General features: G+C 42.1%; 1 protein-coding gene across 2 annotated transcripts; it reads left to right on the plus strand.

Moving 5' to 3' along the window:
- Window positions 1-142: 142 nt before the first annotated feature.
- STRIP1 (striatin interacting protein 1) lies at window positions 143-19379 on the plus strand. Of its 2 annotated transcripts, none has more exons than XM_081915381.1 (21): window positions 143-318; window positions 1094-1163; window positions 2284-2358; window positions 3296-3430; window positions 5295-5415; window positions 6258-6326; window positions 7607-7713; window positions 8098-8225; window positions 10345-10527; window positions 10639-10856; window positions 11209-11274; window positions 12472-12535; window positions 12704-12775; window positions 13394-13468; window positions 13787-13884; window positions 14767-14893; window positions 15003-15103; window positions 15690-15756; window positions 15882-15986; window positions 16126-16330; window positions 17161-19379. In XM_081915381.1, exons 1-21 carry the CDS (start codon window positions 175-177, stop codon window positions 17406-17408), a joined length of 2478 nt encoding a protein of 825 aa, XP_081771507.1. In that variant the 5' UTR covers window positions 143-174; the 3' UTR covers window positions 17409-19379. The 2 variants fall into 2 exon arrangements, with proteins under 2 accessions (XP_081771507.1, XP_081771508.1); XM_081915382.1 differs by having other exon boundaries at window positions 6264-6326.
- The last annotated feature ends 495 nt before the right edge of the window (window positions 19380-19874 follow it).

Below are 19874 nucleotides of genomic sequence, written 5' to 3' on the forward strand. Positions count from 1 at the left end.
GTCACAAGAGTCCTTTGATCCGCTGGCCATTCTCAATCTGTTCCTGTCGTTTCCATGAAACAAGAGCTTCTCATCTTAGCCAAGCCCATCCGCCACGCTCAAGATGGCGTCGCTTCCTGCGAGAACCTAGCGCTGCCTCGGCCCAGTTCGCGCGAGAGCTGCCGGCGCGTCGAGATGGAGCCGGGCGGCGGCGGCGGAGGTCCGGGCTTGCTGATTGTCAACAACAAGCAACGGGGCGCGGGGCTCGGGCTGGCGGCGCCGGCGACGCCGGGGGTGAAGGGCCGAGAGCCCAACCGCAACCAGCGCAAGGACTCGGAGGTCAGGCGGGGCGGCGAGGGGCTCCGGGTGGGGGGAAGGACGTGTCCTCGCCCACTCGCCGCTTCCTACCCAAGTCTCAAGGAGCCGGGAGGAGGGAGGGAGCGGCTCTCTCTGGGTGACTCCGGCTTCCCTCACCTGTCGGGCCTTGCATGTCACCAGCGGTTTAAAAATAGAGATGAAATAGACGGGGGAGGGGGGTCGGGATGTCCCTGCGCTGACAGTGGACGTGCAATGGTTAGTCTCCACCCAAGCCTTGGCTTCCCTCCCCTCCTTTACTCACGCGAAGCCATTTCCCAAATAAAGGCTCTTTCCCATCCCCATACGAATAGGAGCCTGCCGTGGTCACAAGGCAGCTGCTTCCTCCTCCTGCAAAAAGTGCAACTTTTGGGAAAACCCTCCCCATCCTTCTGCCTTTTGTTTGCAGCGCAGAAGCTTGCTCACAAGTAAGCTGCCCTGTGCCCAGGGGCCCTTACGCTCGAGTAAGGGTTGCCTGTAGGGTCCTATCTGTATACATTTACTTGGGAGTTAAGTTCCGTGGGTTTTGTAACTCTGAACAGATCTTGTCCAGGTTGCACGGCAGTCTGCGAAACTTGAGTTCCAGGCAAGCCTTAAAAGTGCGAAGTTGCCGAGCAATGTGGCAAAGCAGGTTTCAGGGAGAGGAGCATTGCCGTAGTCATCTGCAAGTTACCATAGTAACAGTGAAGCTGCGTGGGGAAAGTCGAGAGCCCTTTCATGCTGAGCCCAAGTTTTATTTTAAACTGTCCTCTTCACCCAGGGTTATTCGGAATCTCCAGATTTTGAGTTTGAATATGCAGACACAGACAAGTGGGCTGCTGAGCTGTCAGGTAAACTGTGAACTGCTTTACTCTAATATTGTGCTTTGTTTTGAAACAGTTTCATTTTATTATAATGGATGTTGCTACAAAGTAAAAATCAAGCCTATGTGAAAATTCAACGGTTTTGTTTGAGTTGCTGCTTCCTATATTCATTGTTAGTTGCTTTCAGGTTTTATCTTGTGATTACCGCTGTGTGAGGAAAGTTGTTTCGAGTGGAAGTGATATCCACATAAAAGCTCTCAGTTTATATTTTCTGACCCACCCTGGATAATTTTTTAATGAAGAGCAAGTTAGAGGTGTTCTAAATAAAAAAAATAATTCTGCTATAAATAAATAGTGTGTCTTAGATTTTGCTTTAAGTATACATATGTACTTTTGAATATTCAGTCAGTATTATGTGTTCCTATTTTACTTCAATAGGAGAGATGTGCAGACATTGCCCAGACTCATCTATCATGTTCCGCTTGTAAAACCCAGTGCAAGGACAACTGCTAGAGCAGTGGGGCTTCTCCACCTCCACTGTGAGCCCCCTGCACCTTCCCAAATTCACTCAGAAAGGTATCCAGCAATAGGAGATATCCAGTAACAGTGCAGGGAGGGAGGAAAGGAAAGATGGTTCCATCAGGCAAGCAGAAATCCTTTCACTGATGGAACAATTTCCTTAGCGCTACGCAGAATCCTACCCATTAGGCTTAACCATTGCTTGTTCTGTAACTACAGTTAAGTGTTGCTTACACCTGAATACCTACATCATGGTTAAGGGTTGTCTGCAAACTACTTATGTTAAGTAATGAGTCTGAAGTAGGTTTGTAAACCATGTTTTGTATTAACCATGGTACATCTACATCAATCAGTTTAGTTCTCCCTGCATCTCCACGATCTTTTTTCTTGCAAAGTTATGAGCAGGCCTCATTGGTGTGGTTCCCACCCTACAGGGGCAGGGCTTAGCTTGAGAAAGCTCACCCATGGTAGCAATTTTCAAATAATGCCATCTTCTCTAACACTCTGTGTTATGAACATTCTTCCACTTGTCATGACAAATAGCTGTCTCCAGTCATGTTGCTTTAAACCGTGCTCAGGTATTGTATAACATATAACTTGGTTTTGTGTATTTATTATCTTATGGCAGAACTGTACAGTTACACTGAAGGTCCGGAATTCCAGCTCAACAGAAAATGCTTTGAGGAAGATTTTAGACTGCATGGTAAGAGTGATGTATTGTCTTTTTGCTGTGAAAATGTCTTGTAGAGTTGCTTTGTGTGTGCTCTAGAAATTGGTCTTTGTGTGCTCAAAATGTAAGATTTTTCTCTTTGTGATAGAAATAAAATATGAAAGGATTGATTGCTAAATCAAGTATGTTCTTCCATCTTTCCATGAAACTTTGCTTTTATTTTAATCTATTATTATTATTATTATTATTATTATTATTATTATTATTATTATTAATTTGTATACCTCCCTTCATCCAAAGATGGTTCACAACATAAAAATACAAAACGTGAGCACAAAATACATACCGTAATAAAGAACCCCCAAACAAACCAATAACACCCCTCCAAACCAATGACACATTTAAAAAGGTATAGAATGTTTCAACAGCCATAGCCCCGGTTATAGAGAAACCTTTTCATCTGGTGCCTAAAGGTATGTAATGAAGGCTTCAGGCAAACCTCTCCATGGAGAGCATTCCACAAATGGAGAGCCACTGCAGAAAAGGTTCTTTCTCATGTTTCCACCCTGGACCTCTCATGGAGGAGGCAAACAAAGAAGGGCCTCAGGTGATGATTGCAGGGTCTGGTATTGTGGTCCTGAGCCATTTAATTGTATTTTAAGCAAATCTTGAGTTTTTGGAAGCAATGGAAGGTATTTAAGGTAAATGAGAGGGCCTGATATCATAGCATAGGATCCTTATTTATGAATTTTCTGAATGTTCTAGTGTGCCAGTCTGAAGGGTGCTTACCACAGCTTTTAACTCATAAGAAATGCAAGGGCTTTTGGGTTCTTATGAATTCAGCCTGACCCCCCAGACTCTTCTAAAGCAAAGTTGCCCTGTGACTTGTGAGGCTAAAGCTCCCTGATCTTTGAGGGTCTGTTTTGTAGTTTCAGAAAGCAGCCTTATATCAAACTGTTTGACTTTACAGTGCTGGATAAAAAATGGACAGAGTTGGACACCGATCAACATCGTACCCATGCCATGAGGCTTCTTGATGGCCTGGAAGTCACTGCTCGGGAGAAAAGACTGAGGGTAGCCCGAGCCATCCTCTATGTTGCACAAGGTATACCTTTATTACTGCCAGAGGAAATTCTCAGTTATGAAATGTTTGCTAGTTGCTGTGTAATGTCTTCATGGAATATTTATTAACATGGTACTTGAGTGAAACCAAGCCTGTTTTTTGAAAAAGAAAGAAAGAACAGAGATGAAGGAAATTTGTTTGTTACTACCTTTATTGCATAAATGACTGAGAGCAGTATCCTGCTAAATAGATCCACTAGTGCAGAGATTTCCACTTGTACAATGAAACCTCCTCCCTCTCTGCCAAATATGTGTGCCAAATCTGTTCCAGAGAGTTGAAGAGAAACCCAGAACAGATTTAGGAGGTATGCAAGGAGAGGAGAGGATGGAGAACTTCTGTTGTACAAGCAAAAATCCTTGCACTAGCAGATCTATTTAGCTGGATACCACCCTTACTCAGTTTCATTTTTATTTTTAGTTGTTTGGGGCTAGATTCTAGACTTACAGTCACTTTTCATAGTAAACCAAGATGGTTGTCCATCTTTGCTCATAGTGTGCCTGAACATCAGAGCTGACAGAGGCAGCAGTTTGTAGTTGACTATCACATATGTAGATATAATTAACCTGAGTAGTTGCTATTATTATCATCATCAAAGTTATATCCCACCCTTCCACTCAAAGGAGCCCAGGACAGCAAGCGCACAAATAATGAAACATTTAAAAGCAATTCCAATTGAAATGCAACCTGTAAAAGGCTTGCTGAAAGAAGAAGGTGCCAAAAAGACAACAGAGGCGGTCCCTGTGTAATATTTAATGGGAGGGAATTCCAAAGAATGGGTGCCACATCACAAAAGATCTGATTCCTATATTTTGCAGAATGGTCTGACCCCCATGCTCAGTTAGTTATCTGCATGAGGCCCTCACCTACAGAGCAGTTATTTGTTAGGTAAATAAGGGGCAAGGCGATCTTTTGGGTATCCTGGTCCCAAGCTGTATAGGGCTTTATGCACCAAAACCAACACCCTGAACTTAGCCCAGTAACTAATTGGCAGCCAGTGCAGTTCTTTTAGCAGCTATGTAAGATGGTGGCAGTAGCCTGCCACAGTGAGCAGTCGAGCCATCTCATTTTGCACTACCTGCAGCTTCAGGACTAGCTTCAAGGGTTGCCCTGCATAGAAAACATTGCATTAATTCAGCCTGCAGATTACCAGCACATGGGTGACAGTGGCCCAGTCCCGAAATGGCCATAGCTGTCGTATTGGCCAAAACCGGTAGAAGGCACTCCTGGCCACTAAGAGCACTTGGGCCTCTACTGACAACTATGGATCTGGGAGCACTCCTGGATGAGCCTGCTCTTTAAGTGAGAGTACAACCCTATCCAAAGTAGGGAGTTGGCCAATTATTAAGAACCTGCCACCCAAAACACTTCCATCTTGCCAGGATTCAAAGTCAGTTTGTTGGCCCTCATCCAGCCCACCACCAAGTCCAGGCAGTGGTCCAGAGCTTGCATGGTCTCCATATTAGTACAGATGCATGATATTGCATTAGTGACATATTTCCATTGCACCAAATATTCAGGCAACAGAGGTTGTTCGGTGGGATTATCCCTTGAGATGTTGGTGTGATCAAGTGCCATCAAGTCCCACTGGAAGCCATGTTTCGTTTTATAATTGTGTAACACTCTTGTTCTCTGTCCTGCAGCAGGTTCCAGATGCTGCAGGAAGCTGACATTCTAGCCGGTTGTTTTCATAGTACTGTATTATAATTTTTGTGTTATTTTAATTTTGTGAATTCTCTGCCCTTAGGCATAAGAATCAGGAAAAACATATCAGTTATGAAGAACAATAACATGCTTTATCTGTAAAATGGAGAGCAAATTGGTATGATTTTTGTTTTTGTGGCTGCAGGCACATTTGATGAGTGCAGCTCTGAAGCTGAAGTTCAGTCCTGGATGCGATACAACATTTTCCTTCTGCTTGAAGTTGGCACATTCAATGCTTTGGTGGAACTTTTGAACATGGAAATTGAGTGAGTTCCATGTTGCTGCAGAGTTGGGCCTCTGAGAGGAATGTAGGCTGTTTAGATAGCCTGGTTATGATCTGCCCCACCAGGGTATATATTTTTACAGCTTGTGAATGATCAGATGCCAGATTCATTCTGGTATTCATCCAATTTTTATCTGATTCCATAGAAAGCCCTAGAGTTTAGGACTGGAGTATTAAGGCAGTAGGGTAACACTGCAAGTTCTTTTCACCTACCTTTCCAGTATCTGATTAAGAAATGCTATCTTTCTGGTAATGGAAATAAAACAAGTAATCTAGAATAATTTTAATTTTAATTATTCATTTATAATAATTGTATTAATATTATTAATGATACTATATTATAATACTTTGTAGTGCCAAACAAGAATCACTTACTTTTGAGGATGGCGTTGTTGTTCTTGCAGCTAAAAACTAAAACCGGTTCGATAGAAAGATTAGTATATACTGGACTCAGATGAATGCCTCTCTAGCCCACTCCTTTGATCTCAGTAGGATCAAAAATGTTCCTACTCAGTTATCTAAAAAAAAAGGAACACAAAGTTTTATAGAATGTCTAGTAATTTGGTTCTATGGAGCAGATGCTTCTCTCGTAGTTGAATTCAGTCCAGTTTGTAAGATCTCATAGCAACTGTTTTTGGCAGCTGCTGTTGGATATGTAAAGGAATTAGAGCATGTGCAGAGTGGTGCCTAGCTGCAGAGAAAGGCCACAGGATATGCAAACTGTACGCTGCTGTTTTCATGTTATAATCTTAATGTGTAAAAAAAGCCTTTGATCCCAGATTGTAGGCAGCAAGAGCTAAGTTGATGTTGCTTCTTTTCTCTCAGCAACAGTGCTGCCTGCAGCAGTGCTGTGAGGAAGCCTGCCATCTCCCTGGCTGACAGCACCGATCTGAGGTGAGGAATATTGGCATATAGGCCACAGGTGTGATGAGATTTCCCTGTGAAGGACTCATGAGTTTAAAAGAATGCTTTGCTTTCCTTTCCTCCGCAGCCTTTCCTCTATTTGCATATTCTCTTGTGTTCTTTTGAATCATGGCATTTAGAGGTGGAAAGGACCTTTTACACCATATAGTGCAACTACAGCATAGCCTTCCAGCAGGGGTGGTAATATTTTTTCAGCCCGAGGGTCACATGCCAATAGTGGACAGGACAGAGGAAAAAGTGGGCAGAGCAACTAATGTGAATTTGTATACCTTTGTATACCAGGCAGTTTCTTCACACACATCCTTCTGTCTTCCATCCACGGAAGCAAGAAGCATGATCAGAGTTCAAGGGACATATTCCAGCTAGGCAAAACACTTAAGGAGAGGCCAGATGAGGGTTTATGGCTAAGGAAGAGACTTGAGTACCTGACAGAAAGGCCTGAGAAACTGCATGTGGCCTCAGGTCTGAGGTTGCCCATCCCTGCTTTAAGTATCTACTTGAATACTTCTCTGACATTTGCGCAAGAATGAGATTTATAGATTTGATGCAGCATACTGTTGTGCCTTAAGTTGTCTGCATTGATCTAATGGACTTGGGTGTGTGTATGAAAAGATAGGTAACCAAACCCAACGCATAGAGTATGTTAGGAAGAAACACTGTGTACAGTGGTACCTTGGGTTACATACGCTTCAGGTTACAGACTCCACTAACCCAGAAATAGTGCTTCAGGTTAAGAACTTTGCTTCAGGATGACAACAGAAATCAGTTTCAGGTTAAGTACGGACCTCCGGAACGAATTAAGTACTTAACCTGAGGTACCACTGTACTAGCTAACACTGTGTGCTAGTGGCGGTGCACAGTATAATCACCTCATCTGTAGTGAAACCTCTATAGCTGGAAAATGGCGAGTTCTTCCAGGAGATGCTTGTGGTTTATGTAAAGATACACCCACTAGAATGAGTACAATTTTTTTTTTAGCAATACAGGTTGCTAAGCAACAGTCACCTTGGCAATATAGACTGGGAGCAGGAGGAAAATGCTGGCTTCTTTCTGTAAAACTTGTCATCTTCTCGTTGTGCCAAGCATATAATGTTGCTACTTCTGATGAAGCCGGGGGGGGGGGGGATCACTTGTGCACACTTTGCTAGTCTAGCCCCCTCTCTCCTACCCCTGCAGTTTTGAATAAGCTGAGCCATATTGTCAGAGTTTGCCTTTCTAACCTGCTTGGTCTTTGCAATCCATTTTTGCAGGGTGCTGCTGAATATTATGTACCTTATCGTAGAGACTGTCCGTCAGGAATGTGAAGGAGACAAGCCTGAGTGGAAGACCATGAGACAGACCTTTAGAGCAGAACTAGGTAAGGATTCTGTTGCTGCCCATTTTGTGTTTGTTAAGGCTGTTTTATAAGTCTCTTGATTTGAAGTAGGTATCAGTAAGCCAGTAAGGTGCAATTACTTTGTTGCAAGAAAAACTGCCTAGCCAGGTGTGGAAAGGTATCTTTTTTCATTTGAGCTAAATGGGCAGGATGTTTAGAATTAAACTGAAGCAGGGACAGTGTATACATAGACCAGAAGAAATACAGTGGTTATGGACAATATAACGGCTGTTATGTTGGACCTACTAGTGAATTGACGGCAGAGGGTGGGGTTGGAATATATACAGCTGATGGGGTTGGAATATATACAGCTAGAACTGAGGCATCTGCATGTAACAAGGCCATCACCAATGTATTGCCTTTCAGGGGCACCTCTGTATAACAATGAGCCATTTTCCGTGATGCTCTTTGGAATGGTGACCAAATTCTGCAGTGGCCATGCCCCACACTTCCCTATGAAGAAGGTGTTGCTGTTGCTCTGGAAGACTGTCCTGGTAAGAGGTTGTTGCCTACGAATAATTGGTCTTTTAACAGATTGCTTCTTTTGCTGTAACTAAAAACTCTGTCCCCTTGGGATATAACCAGGATTACACAAAGTGATGTGGTGCTGCTGTTTTAATTTCTTGACTGAGATCAGTTCAGAGACAAGCATGCTTAGCGTTTAAGCTGTAGGACATGCATAGGTCCAGAGTCATTTTTATTATTAAAAGCTCTATTGTAGCTAACCAATAAATGTAAACCACTACAAGGACGTCTGTGTGTTGTATGATAATACCCTAGGTTGAGTTTGTCACCACCATTGAAAAATCTCGTGGAAACTTTGCAATACACAGCAGTGGAGTTTTGGGGGTGGGGATATTATACCCACAGGCACAGGACCAGTCCCTTTTCATGCACTGTGCAGTGCACCTACAAGCTATGAACAGTGCTGGGTTGAAGCAGGATCTTAGATGGTGACTTGAAAAAAAAATCCCTTACTGATCTCTTCCATCACTGTTGACAAAACACACAGGAGAGCTGCTCTGTAATTTGTTGGGCTTATTCAACTCCTTTCATATATGTCCTGGTAATGCCATTTGGTACATCCCTGTAGCAGTACTGCTGGTTTCTTATGCTGGCTGCTAGCTGAGTCTGGGTATCCTCAGGGCTTTTCGATTGCTTGAAAATAGCAGATGGCATCATGGATCCAAGCCTGAGCAAATCAAGCTGCCATTGACACATTGGAAGGAAAATCATTATTAATATGAAATGAGGCTTCTGGGTTGTTTTGTTTAAATTAACAAATTTATAGATATTTTGAAACTCGGAAGAAAGAGATGAATATTTTCTTGCTAACTAAAGTATCTTAGGAAGAGGTTCAGTTTACATGGGAATCCTAGGACTGACAAAGAAGCACACTTGCTGGCCTAAATTTGAAAACCAGGCAGTCCATAATTTTATTTAATTATGAAATGTTTATCCCACCACACCAAAATGTTTTAATTTTTCATATTTAAATAAACGATTTCTGGATATTGACTAGAAAAGTTTCCCAGGTTAGTTAATAAATGGACTTGCAGTGCACTAATGCATAATCTTTTTAAAAAAGAGCACAGGAATAAAGAAGTTATTTTAGTTGGTGACCTAATGAAACTCGTACTGCATACATTTGGCTTACCTTTTCTTTTTCTTTTTGAACTGCTGAAATGTATAGTTTAAAGACAGTGGTGCTACAACTAGGATGCTATAATATAATCCATTTGTGGATGATAAGGACATATTTTTCAGCTGACTAAATGATCATGAAATCAACAAAGTGCAATTTTGTTGCTAGTTTTCAAAGGACCTACTTCTGTGATCAGTTCAATGTGGTCCAGCTGCCACTCAGCTAAACACACCTATTTCAGATAAGCCTACCTGGCTTTTCCAGAGTTCTTGGTGTTCCTCTGGCTGCCGAGTAAAGAGCATAATAGTACAGATACCACAGACAGGTATCATATGCTACTGTTTAAACTAAAGTGGTCTTTCCCTGTCAGTGAGTGGATGAAAATTGCCCGGAAGTCTCATGTAAGCCCCTCTGAACTTCTTGAAGAAAGAGAAGGATATGTTAAATACAGTGGTACCTTGGTTTTCGAATGTAATCCATTCCAGAAGACCGTTCAAGTTCGGAAATGTTCAAAAACTGAAAGCTCAATAGCCAACAGCTAGGCCTCAGGATCTTGCACTCAGCAGAAGCTGCATGGCATGTTCGACTATCGAGGCATGTTGGAAAACCAAAATGTTCATCAACGGAGATGTTCCAAAGCCGAGGTACTACTGTATGTGTGTCTGCTAGGAATGTGGAACTCTCAGCTTCATGAGCGAGTGTCTTTAACTTCATTTGTTTGAAAGTTAGCTGTGAAAATGTTTCATATGAGCACAAAGACAGGTTTAAAATGCTATGTCCTTTGGTCTCTGCTGTGCCTTCTCATATACACAAATGGTTCTTTGAAGAATGATAGACATTCCTATAACTGCAGCAAATCCTCCATTCCTCCGTCTTGGTTTACCTTTAACAAACTGGTTTTTGAAGGGTTTATGAGTGACCAAAGAGATAATGAAAGTGTATGACATGCAATTATCCTCTTGCCGTAGTGCACCCTTGGAGGATTTGAGGAACTCCAGGATATGAAAGCAGAGAAAAGGGAGATGTTGGGGCTCCCCCCACTTCCTGAGGATAGCATAAAAGTGATTCGCAACATGAGGGCTGCCTCCCCTCCAGCATCTGCTTCTGATTTGATTGAGCAGCAGCAAAAACGGGGTCGTCGAGAGCACAAGGTAAGTCAGGGTACAATCCGGGTTGGATGTAATCTTCCTTTGTTTAGGAAGACACTGAACTTAAGGAGAAGGCAGACTATAACATCATTTGCTGTGTGTGTATTCTTCCAGGCTCTTATTAAACAGGATAACTTAGATGCCTTCAATGAGCGAGATCCCTACAAAGCTGATGACTCCCGGGAAGAAGAGGAGGAGAATGATGATGACAATAGTCTTGAGGGAGAGACATTCCCTCTTGAAAGAGATGAAGTGATGCCCCCTCCTATCCAGCACCCACCGACTGACCGACTGACTTGCCCAAAAGGTTTGCCTTGGGCACCCAAGGTCAGGTGAGCACCTGTACAGGGTTGTTGTATTTAAAGCAAATCCCAGAACTGAAAGGCTCTCATCTTCAGCCTTAAACCAGTGCTCAACTACTTGGTTAATGCGCCTGATAGATTACTGAATATGATAACTATAATGAAATACATGCTCCTGCTTCTCTCATTGACATTGTGATCATGTTTGGGAGCCTTTATGTCTTTGAGGATGCTTGAGATCAGAAGAGCCATTCTCATTTTTTGTGTGTCTAGAATATAAAGGAACTTCATCTCTCCAGGGCTTTGTGGTGAATGAAATATGTAATAAACTTGAGGAGCCCTAAAGTTCTGTCTGAATATGATTCTCTTCTCTTTTCTTCAGAGAAAAAGATATTGAGATGTTTTTGGAATCAAGTCGGAGCAAATTCATTGGCTACACCTTGGGAAGGTGAGTTAATGGAGCCCCAAATTTGTTGCCTCTTAGCTTGTTTGTAGTGGATCTCTTCTTACTATGCAGCTAATGTGTTGAGTAACTGGCGACATACACTTTTTCCTGAAAAAAGTAAAGACAGCAAGTTGTTCAGGCTTTGTTATTTTTTTAAACATTCACGCAATCGTTTCTCATCCTGTGTTAAGCCACTACTGTGATACTGTTCGGACACTGAGTTTCTGCTGCCCATCTTGTCAGCTCCTGAAATCTCAGGAGGTCTGGGCATGCAATCATACATGCATCTCAAAACTATAAATGCAGCTATAATGTTTTATGGTATTGTGCTGTAATTTGAGTAACCAAAAGGACTAAAATACTTAAACAACAAAAAACACACACACGCAATATTGCTATGGACAGATGAAGAATAGGACCAGGAAAAGACTTAGGACACCCACCTTGTGTAGAGTTGCTAAATAAATTAGCATATCAAGTAGTAACAGACATTTTCCAGGCTTTTGGCTGGTACAACTAAAAGCTTAATAGGAATGGTGGAAACCTGCTATGCTAAGTCACAAAACCATATTGCAGAGGGTACATATGAACTACAGATTGAATCCAGATAACCAAACTTTTTCCAAGTCTAAGAAATCATAATTCTTTCTTTATTATGTATTAGTGCTTCATTTTAATAGGAAAAAAAATCTTAACTTTTAGATGCATCCAATTAGATCCTCCTATTTATTTTAGGTTCTGTTCCTGATGCATAACTAATTACACAAACTGAACATTCTTTAAAATCTAGCATGCTTTTATATTTTAAAGTTGAGAGGAAGGTTCCTATAATTTCCAAGCATTCCTGTTTTTTAGGTTGCTAGGTAGCCTGAGAGAATCATATCTGAACTTACTAGTGAACAATTTTTATTGGCTCAATAGGAGCAGGAAGCTCTTGCACAAATGAAAGCGATTTTTTTCTTAGACAATTTATCAGGACATGCCTAGCAGGTCTTATAAGCTGCCCTGTGATCCTTGGATGAAGGGTGGTACAGAAATTTAATAAAATAAAATAAGGTGCTATTTGAAAACATTACAGAGAGAAGAGTGAAATCCCTTAATCAGATTGACTAGCTTCCTATTCACAATTTTACCAGAATAGCTCATTTGTATCACTTACAATATTTACTGGCTGACTGGTTTTGCTTTCACCCCCTCTAGTGACACTAACACAGTCGTGGGGCTGCCTAGACCCATTCATGAGAGCATCAAAACTCTTAAGCTGGTGAGTACTCACTGTGTGGACTTCTTAATTTGCATGTGTAGAAGACATCTCATCTAATTGGTTACTGCTTGTCCAGGCTAAGAAATATATTCTAAGCAGAAAAAGTGCTTGAATTTATGGTGCTGCCAAGATGATGAGGTTAACTTTCTCTGCCTGGTCTCTTTATAGCACAAATATACATCTATTGCTGAGATTCAAGTACAAATGGAAGAAGAGTATCTGCGTTCTCCCTTGTCAGGGGTAAGTATCATAGGGCAAATGTTCAAAAGGGGGAAGACGTGGTTTAGAAAGCATGTGCATGAAGAAGTGGAAGGAGAAAAGTGTGAATCTCTAATTTGGAACTGGACATTTGGCTGATCTTTGCTATCTGCATATGCTGTGAGTTGGTCAAAGAGTTGATCCCTCCTGATTCCTAACCTGCAAATCAGATTATTGGCTTTGGATCATGAGAACTCCACCCATGAGACACTCTTATTGGAAAGAGAGACTTAGGATCCAACCCTTATGTGGTATGATGCTGTGCAGCTGCCTCTGGAAGGAGTTCTTTATTAAGGAAAAACAAAACAAATTTCCTTCCAGTAGCACCTTAAAGACCAACTAAGTTAGTTCTTGGTATGAGCTTTCGTGTGCATGCACACGAAAGCTCATACCAAGAACTAACTTAGTTGGTCTTTAAGGTGCTACTGGAAGGAAATTTGTTTTGTTTTGACTATGGCAGACCAACACGACTACCTATCTGTAACTTTATTAAGGAAAGTTTTGCTGAGTTTCTGGATGAATGCTCTTAATATTCAGACTAGCTTAGCATGCACTTGAGGTAGGAATGAATGATGCTATTATCTCTTTGTGTTAATAAAGGGGGAAGAGGAGGTTGAACAAGTTCCTGCAGAAATCTTGTACCAGGGTCTACTTCCTAGCCTGCCACAGTACATGGTGAGTTAGTTATAGTTTCCTCCTAATGTTCATTCCCAAGGCTTCAGCACACCCTTTTCCCATTTCTTAAACTCTAGCCTCTCTACCATTTTCAAGATGGGAGAAATAGCTAGACTCAGTTTGCATTTCACTGCTGGCTTATGCAAACTCCCATTCTGATATATATCTTCTTTGCTTGCCAGTATGTGACAAGCTATTTCCTTCAATGTTTCATGTTCATCTCTTCCCGTTATCTGTGTTTTTGAGTTTCCTTCTCCTCTTTCCTGTTCTTTGGCACTTCTGAAAACCTTCTTTGCTTCACTCAACTTTCACCCACAGATCGCCTTGCTGAAGATCCTGCTGGCTGCAGCCCCCACCTCCAAGGCCAAGACCGATTCCATTAACATCCTAGCAGATGTTTTGCCAGAGGAGATGCCGTGAGTCTTATTCTTAGGGGGAAAGCATATGGTGAATGAAGGGCAAAGGCAATGAATGGATGTTTACTTGACATTCAGTGGTTGGGCGTTGAGTGGGCGGGCTGACATTTATTTGTATATTTAGACATTCCTTTCCTGCTGTTCTTTATAAAAAAAATTCCAAATGCTTTTCATATGATGGAAAATTTGATTGTCTTGATCCTTGCAAAATGATGTGTGCAGCCTAGAATTAAGAGATCTGGTAGCAGAGAAAAGAAGTGTTTGGACTGAACCTGGAAAGCTGTTTTAAAACAGGTCTCCTTAGAAATAGCAGGCCTCTTAAGTATGGAGAGGGATGTTAAGTTAGCAATCTCTTGAGAAGCTTCAAGGCAGCTTAAGTGGTGATGCTTGTGCTTCAATAGAAGACCTTTTTTCCTGAATTTGAATGTGTCATTAATACATGGACAGTACTTCTCCATGTCTGGAGCAACAAAGATTTCATAAGATTGGTAAATAGGTTCTGCCACATAGCATACATGGGTTCAAGGCAGTACTTTTTTCTTTTAAACTTTTGTTCTGCACAGTTCATCCTGAAGTGCTTATGTTGGCAAATGGAGCCACACACAGCTTGTTGAATTCTTCATTTTATTGACATATTAAACAGAGTCAGGAAGGGCTTGAAGAAAAGTATTGAGGAGTTGCCATCTCTTCCTTGATCACCCATATATTAACTAAAATTAAAGCAACCTTCTTCACTGGCCTATAGAAAAGAGAGACCATAAAGTGCTACTTAAAGGAGAATCGCCCTAAAATATAAATAATAGCATTAAGCACAGACAGATCTGCCCTACCACAGTCACCATCACAGGCCGTCGAAGCTAATATTGCTGCTTTGCCTTCCAGAACAACTGTGTTGCAGAGTATGAAACTAGGCGTTGATGTGAATAGGCACAAAGAAATAATTGTAAAGGCCATTTCTGCTGTTCTGCTTCTACTGCTTAAGCATTTTAAGCTAAACCATGTCTATCAGGTAAGCATGAAATGGCATGAGCAATCAGCATTGGAATTGAAAGAGAGATTGAAGTGAATCTGGAATTTGCTTGGCTAACCATTCTTACCACATCTGTTTCCTGCTCCAGTTCGAATACATGGCCCAGCACCTAGTGTTTGCCAACTGCATCCCCCTTATACTGAAATTCTTCAATCAAAACATCATGTCATATATCACTGCCAAGAACAGGTAGGTGGGAATATCTCTAGCACACCTGTATCCCAAAATGCTATGACAGGAAATGTGACACACTATCTTTGCAGTGGGACACCTAGATGATATCCAGATGGGATATCTAAGAATAACTAGTTATCCTCCACAATTTTAACTTGCAGAAAGGAAGATGTTTCATCCCACTGATAAACAAAAACCTGCTGAGAAATCATTCATCTCTACCAACACTACTACTTGTCTGTTAAATGGATAGCTTTAAAATGTGCTTGTTTGAAAAGACATTGAGTGACTTTCATGTAGATCCCATGGTCATGAGTGTTACTGAACTCAACAGACACCATTGTCCTAGTGGACTAAAACAGTTGGTTGATCTGCTTATTTTTCTTGGCAGCAGGTAAGTATCTGGGATAGGTAGATATAGAAAGATGTTCATGCATGAAGCCTCTTGGTCAGTGCCAACTGAATAGCAGCGGGTGGAGATGATATCACAATCATTTTTCTCATATGTTTGAACCTGCAAGGGGCAACCATTTTGGACACGGTATATTTGACTAGATAGGTCATCCATTCTGATCCATTTGGGGTGTTTTGTGTTTTTTAGCATCTCTGTTTTGGATTACCCATACTGTGTGGTGCATGAGCTGCCTGAGCTGACTGCAGAGAGTCTGGTGAGCTAAACTGCCTGGACAGAAACATATATAGCCGAGGGGTGGAGATGGCATTGTCAATAAGGGGCAATTTCTCACTTTCCTTACTTGGTAATATTTCCTTTGTTTTGCTTTTTTTCCTATAGGAAGCTGGAGACAACAATCAGTTTTGCTGGCGAAACCTGTTTTCTTGCATTAATCTACTTAGGATACTGAACAAATTAACAAAGTGGAAGCACTCAAGGACTATGGTGAGTAGAAGGGCCTCCTCTCATAGTGCTGTTAAGGCTTTATTGATCATGTACCATCATTTTGGCCTTAAGCAAATGGATGTTGACCAAGGCACAGATGAAGTCTTAGAAAACTGAGAATGTTCCTTTGCTTTCTCAGATGTTGGTGGTATTCAAGTCTGCACCCATTCTGAAACGAGCCCTCAAAGTGAAGCAAGCCATGATGCAGCTTTACGTTTTGAAGCTTCTCAAAGTGCAGACCAAGTATTTGGGGCGACAGTGGAGGAAGAGCAACATGAAGACCATGTCAGCAATCTACCAAAAAGTGCGGCACCGGCTCAATGATGACTGGGCTTATGGCAATGGTATGTCCTGGATCTGTCTCTCCTCTTTCCACCCACTCAAAGTCTTTCATAAGCCTTTAACTGCTATGCCAAGCCAGTTCCCTTAAATCACCCATCTGCCTTCCTGTTAACAGATCCCATCAGAAATTGCTAGGAGCGCATGGTGATGGCTCCACAGAGCAAGCTGAGGAATGTGCTTCCCCACCTCTAAATTGATGTTGCTTGTTAGACAGTGTGGTACAGTAACTATAGTGTTGAACTTAATACATGTTCAGATCCTTGCTATGAACCATATAGTGTAGTCTTGGACAAGTCACTGGGTCTCAGCCTTAAACCTATTTTCTACAGTGGAACCTCAGTTTTTGAGCATCTCGGAAGCTGAATGATTCGGAACACAAACACAGAAAACCTGGAAGTGATTGATTCTGTTTTCAAACGCGCCTTGGAAGTTGAACTGCTTCTGCTGCATGTTTTTCCATTTTGTCAATGGATTTTGCTGACCGCCCATTGATATTTAGTTTTGGAACGTTTTGGAAGTCAGTCTTCTGAAACGGATTACATTCGAAAACCGAGGTTCCGTTGTACTAGAGTGGCCATAAAGGACAAGATGGAGTCACTCCATACTTCTTCATAGAAGGTTGGAGTAGAAATGTGAGATATTATTGATGTCTGTGTCTGCTGGGAAGTCCCTTTGCATCTCATCCCTAGAAGTTGTATTTCTTAAAGATCTGCCAAATGGGATGACATAATGCTGGACTGCCTGTATAACATTGTAGGGCGTTTTCATTGTGAGGGTATGACTGGAGCTCTTCTGCTCCTTCAGCTGATTGTTTGCTTCATGACTTTTGCAGATCTGGATGCACGTCCTTGGGACTTCCAGGCTGAGGAGTGTGCTCTGCGTGCCAGCATAGAGCGTTTCAACTCTCGCCGTTACGACCGGGCACATAACAATCCTGATTTTCTACCTGTGGATAACTGTTTGCAGAGTGTTCTGGGCCAGCGCGTAGAACTGCCTGAAGATTTCCAAATGAATTATGACTTGTGGCTGGAAAGGGAAGTTTTTTCTAGACCCATCTGTTGGGAAGAATTGCTCCAATGACGTTTGAGAAGAGGGAATCGGAGCTAGTACGTGTGCCCAAGGACAAGGCAGCTTCTCTTTGGTCAACCGGGCATAGAGAGAAGAGATAAAACTGGTTTTTCATATGGCTTGTAATCTGCAGTTCTTTCCTTCTCCTCCAGGTGGCGGCATGGATTTATACTGCTCTCAAGGTCCTAGCAAATATGGCTTTCCTACATCTTTTCGGCTGCTTCAATTACTGATTGGTTTAGAAGGTGCTAAATGGATTCAGAGTAGTTCACTTTGAGACTCAGATCAATTGAAAAACGCTGAGCAAAATACCAGTGTCAGCTTTGATGCTATTCACGTGATCCTTGTTGGGCTTCTGTCCTTTGACATTGGCCAGCTGTTCTGTTCCAAAAGTAGTATGGCAGCTTTTTTCTGCTATGCCCCCACTCTTATCCCAAAAGGACAGAACCCTTTCTCTGTTAGCTGCTAGGATGGAAAACAGTGGTGTGAATGAAAGGAGAAAAGATAGATGGTGCATACAGTTGTCCATACTAATAGGAAAAGGAGCTATCTGGAGTCCCATCTAGTGCATGTAGGGAGCTTGTATAATTGAGAGGATCGGGAGCAGGGAATAGGATGTGTTCATAGCAGCTGCTTCCACTCTCATCTGGTGGCCCTTCACAGGGAAGGCAATTTAACTGGATCAGGGATGTTACCCTCTTTTGTTCCTGTAGTGGCACCAAACATCTAAACAACTGCTGATCATGTCCCAGTATAATTGAATATTAATATCTATTTCTTTCCATTGAGCAATCTTCTGTTTTGAAGGCCACCAGGGAAAGAGAAACTCTTGACATTTTCCCATTTCCATCAATGTGCCATTCTTTCTTCCTTCGTTTGCTTGAAAGCCTCAATTTTTGAATAGCTTTGCTGCACAGATGTGCATGCCAATGTAGTTTGCTTAATCTGACCCCTTGCCAGGGCACCTTGTTTGTGCCTGAACTTCTTGGTTAAATGTCGCATAATCCTAGTCTCCTCAGTCTGGATGTTGGTGACCCAGGCAAGTAACTCATCCTACCTTGATGCTCCATCCCAGTCTAGTTCACATAAACAGAAGATGAAGTGGCAAGCCTGTGTCTGGACTTTCCCACTGCAAGTCACACCCACAGCCATCTGGAATAGTACTGTCAGTCCAGACAAAGGTTTGCCACTTCCAATGATGTTTTGTAAGAACCTAGTCTCTGGGTTCTTGCAAAGCAGGACTGTGAATGTGGTAGAAGTAAAGGCATTTACTTTAAGTACATAAGTGGACCTGACAATAAAGTAGGTGCTTTCACTTCCCTAGGAGATGGTATCTGCTCTGAGAAGACTCACAACCAAATCTAAGTGTAGCCTGTTGTATTTATAAACATTCAGGAACAGGCAAGTACAGTAGGTCATCACCAGGTGCAATACAGTAGAATGCATTTTCCTATTTGTTTGTTTGTGCTTTGTAGTCTGATTATATGCTCAGGCTACAATTCTAACATATTTGGAAGAGAGCCCCATTGAACAGGCCTCCTGAGTAAATATGTTTAGGTCTGGGGTGCTACTGTGGGAGTGGGTGGGACTGCTCCAGCACTCCACATTGAGCCTTGATTACTTGTCCCCAAACACTCCCAGCTGTTTAACTTTCATCGCTGAGGTTACAGAGTGTCTCTCAGGCAGACAGCAGCAGGGACCAAGACACACAGTGTCAGCTTAGAATAAGTATCAAGTTTTAGCAAAGCCAATTCATTTGTTTTGAGCAAATGTCACCAGGCAGACATTTGCTCACAAATTGTAACGTAGCTACAGATGGGGCTCCAAGCTTCTTCAAGGTGTAACATACTGAGACCGTAGGGCTTCCCCCTCCCCATCTCTGCATTGTTAACAGTGTGATGGTGACATGATCATGCAACAGAAGCACATGGTCGCATAAAAGAATGAACAAGCATTAAAAACAACAAAATGCCTATCAACTTACAGTGGCTACTTTTGTGTATGAATCCTGAGATCTGTACGTATCTCCTGGAAAGAAATCCAGACAATTTCTGCTCACTGGAAATTAGGGACTTCAGTGGGTGAGTACAGCATCTTTCTGGCTTTGCCCTCCTACTCACAGACCTCATAGAGCCTGGTGGCAAAATTAGCACCTGGGTGGATGTTGCCTCTTGACAGATGCAGCAGATAAATAACTCTTCTTCCCTGGGTTCAGTCAACCTGTCTCTTGGCTTACACCTCAGCTATCTCAATTCCTCTATACCACAATGGGAGATAGAACTGGAGACATGGGGGGCGAAGACCTGATTAGCCTTCCTAGGTTGAATTGGCAGTATTTGGGGGAGGCCTGGTTGCATGGTGGTTCCTTCATATGTACTTGCTCAGCTTATCTGTAGAATTTCTAATACCGGCAAACATCTTTTTTACCTTCTGGAACACTACACTATTGGATTTTGTGTTTAAATTACAGTGACAATG

The sequence above is a fragment of the Podarcis melisellensis genome (genome assembly GCF_964234715.1).
Source record: "Podarcis melisellensis genome assembly, chromosome: 6".
In the NCBI taxonomy this organism is placed as follows: domain Eukaryota; kingdom Metazoa; phylum Chordata; class Lepidosauria; order Squamata; family Lacertidae; genus Podarcis; species Podarcis melisellensis.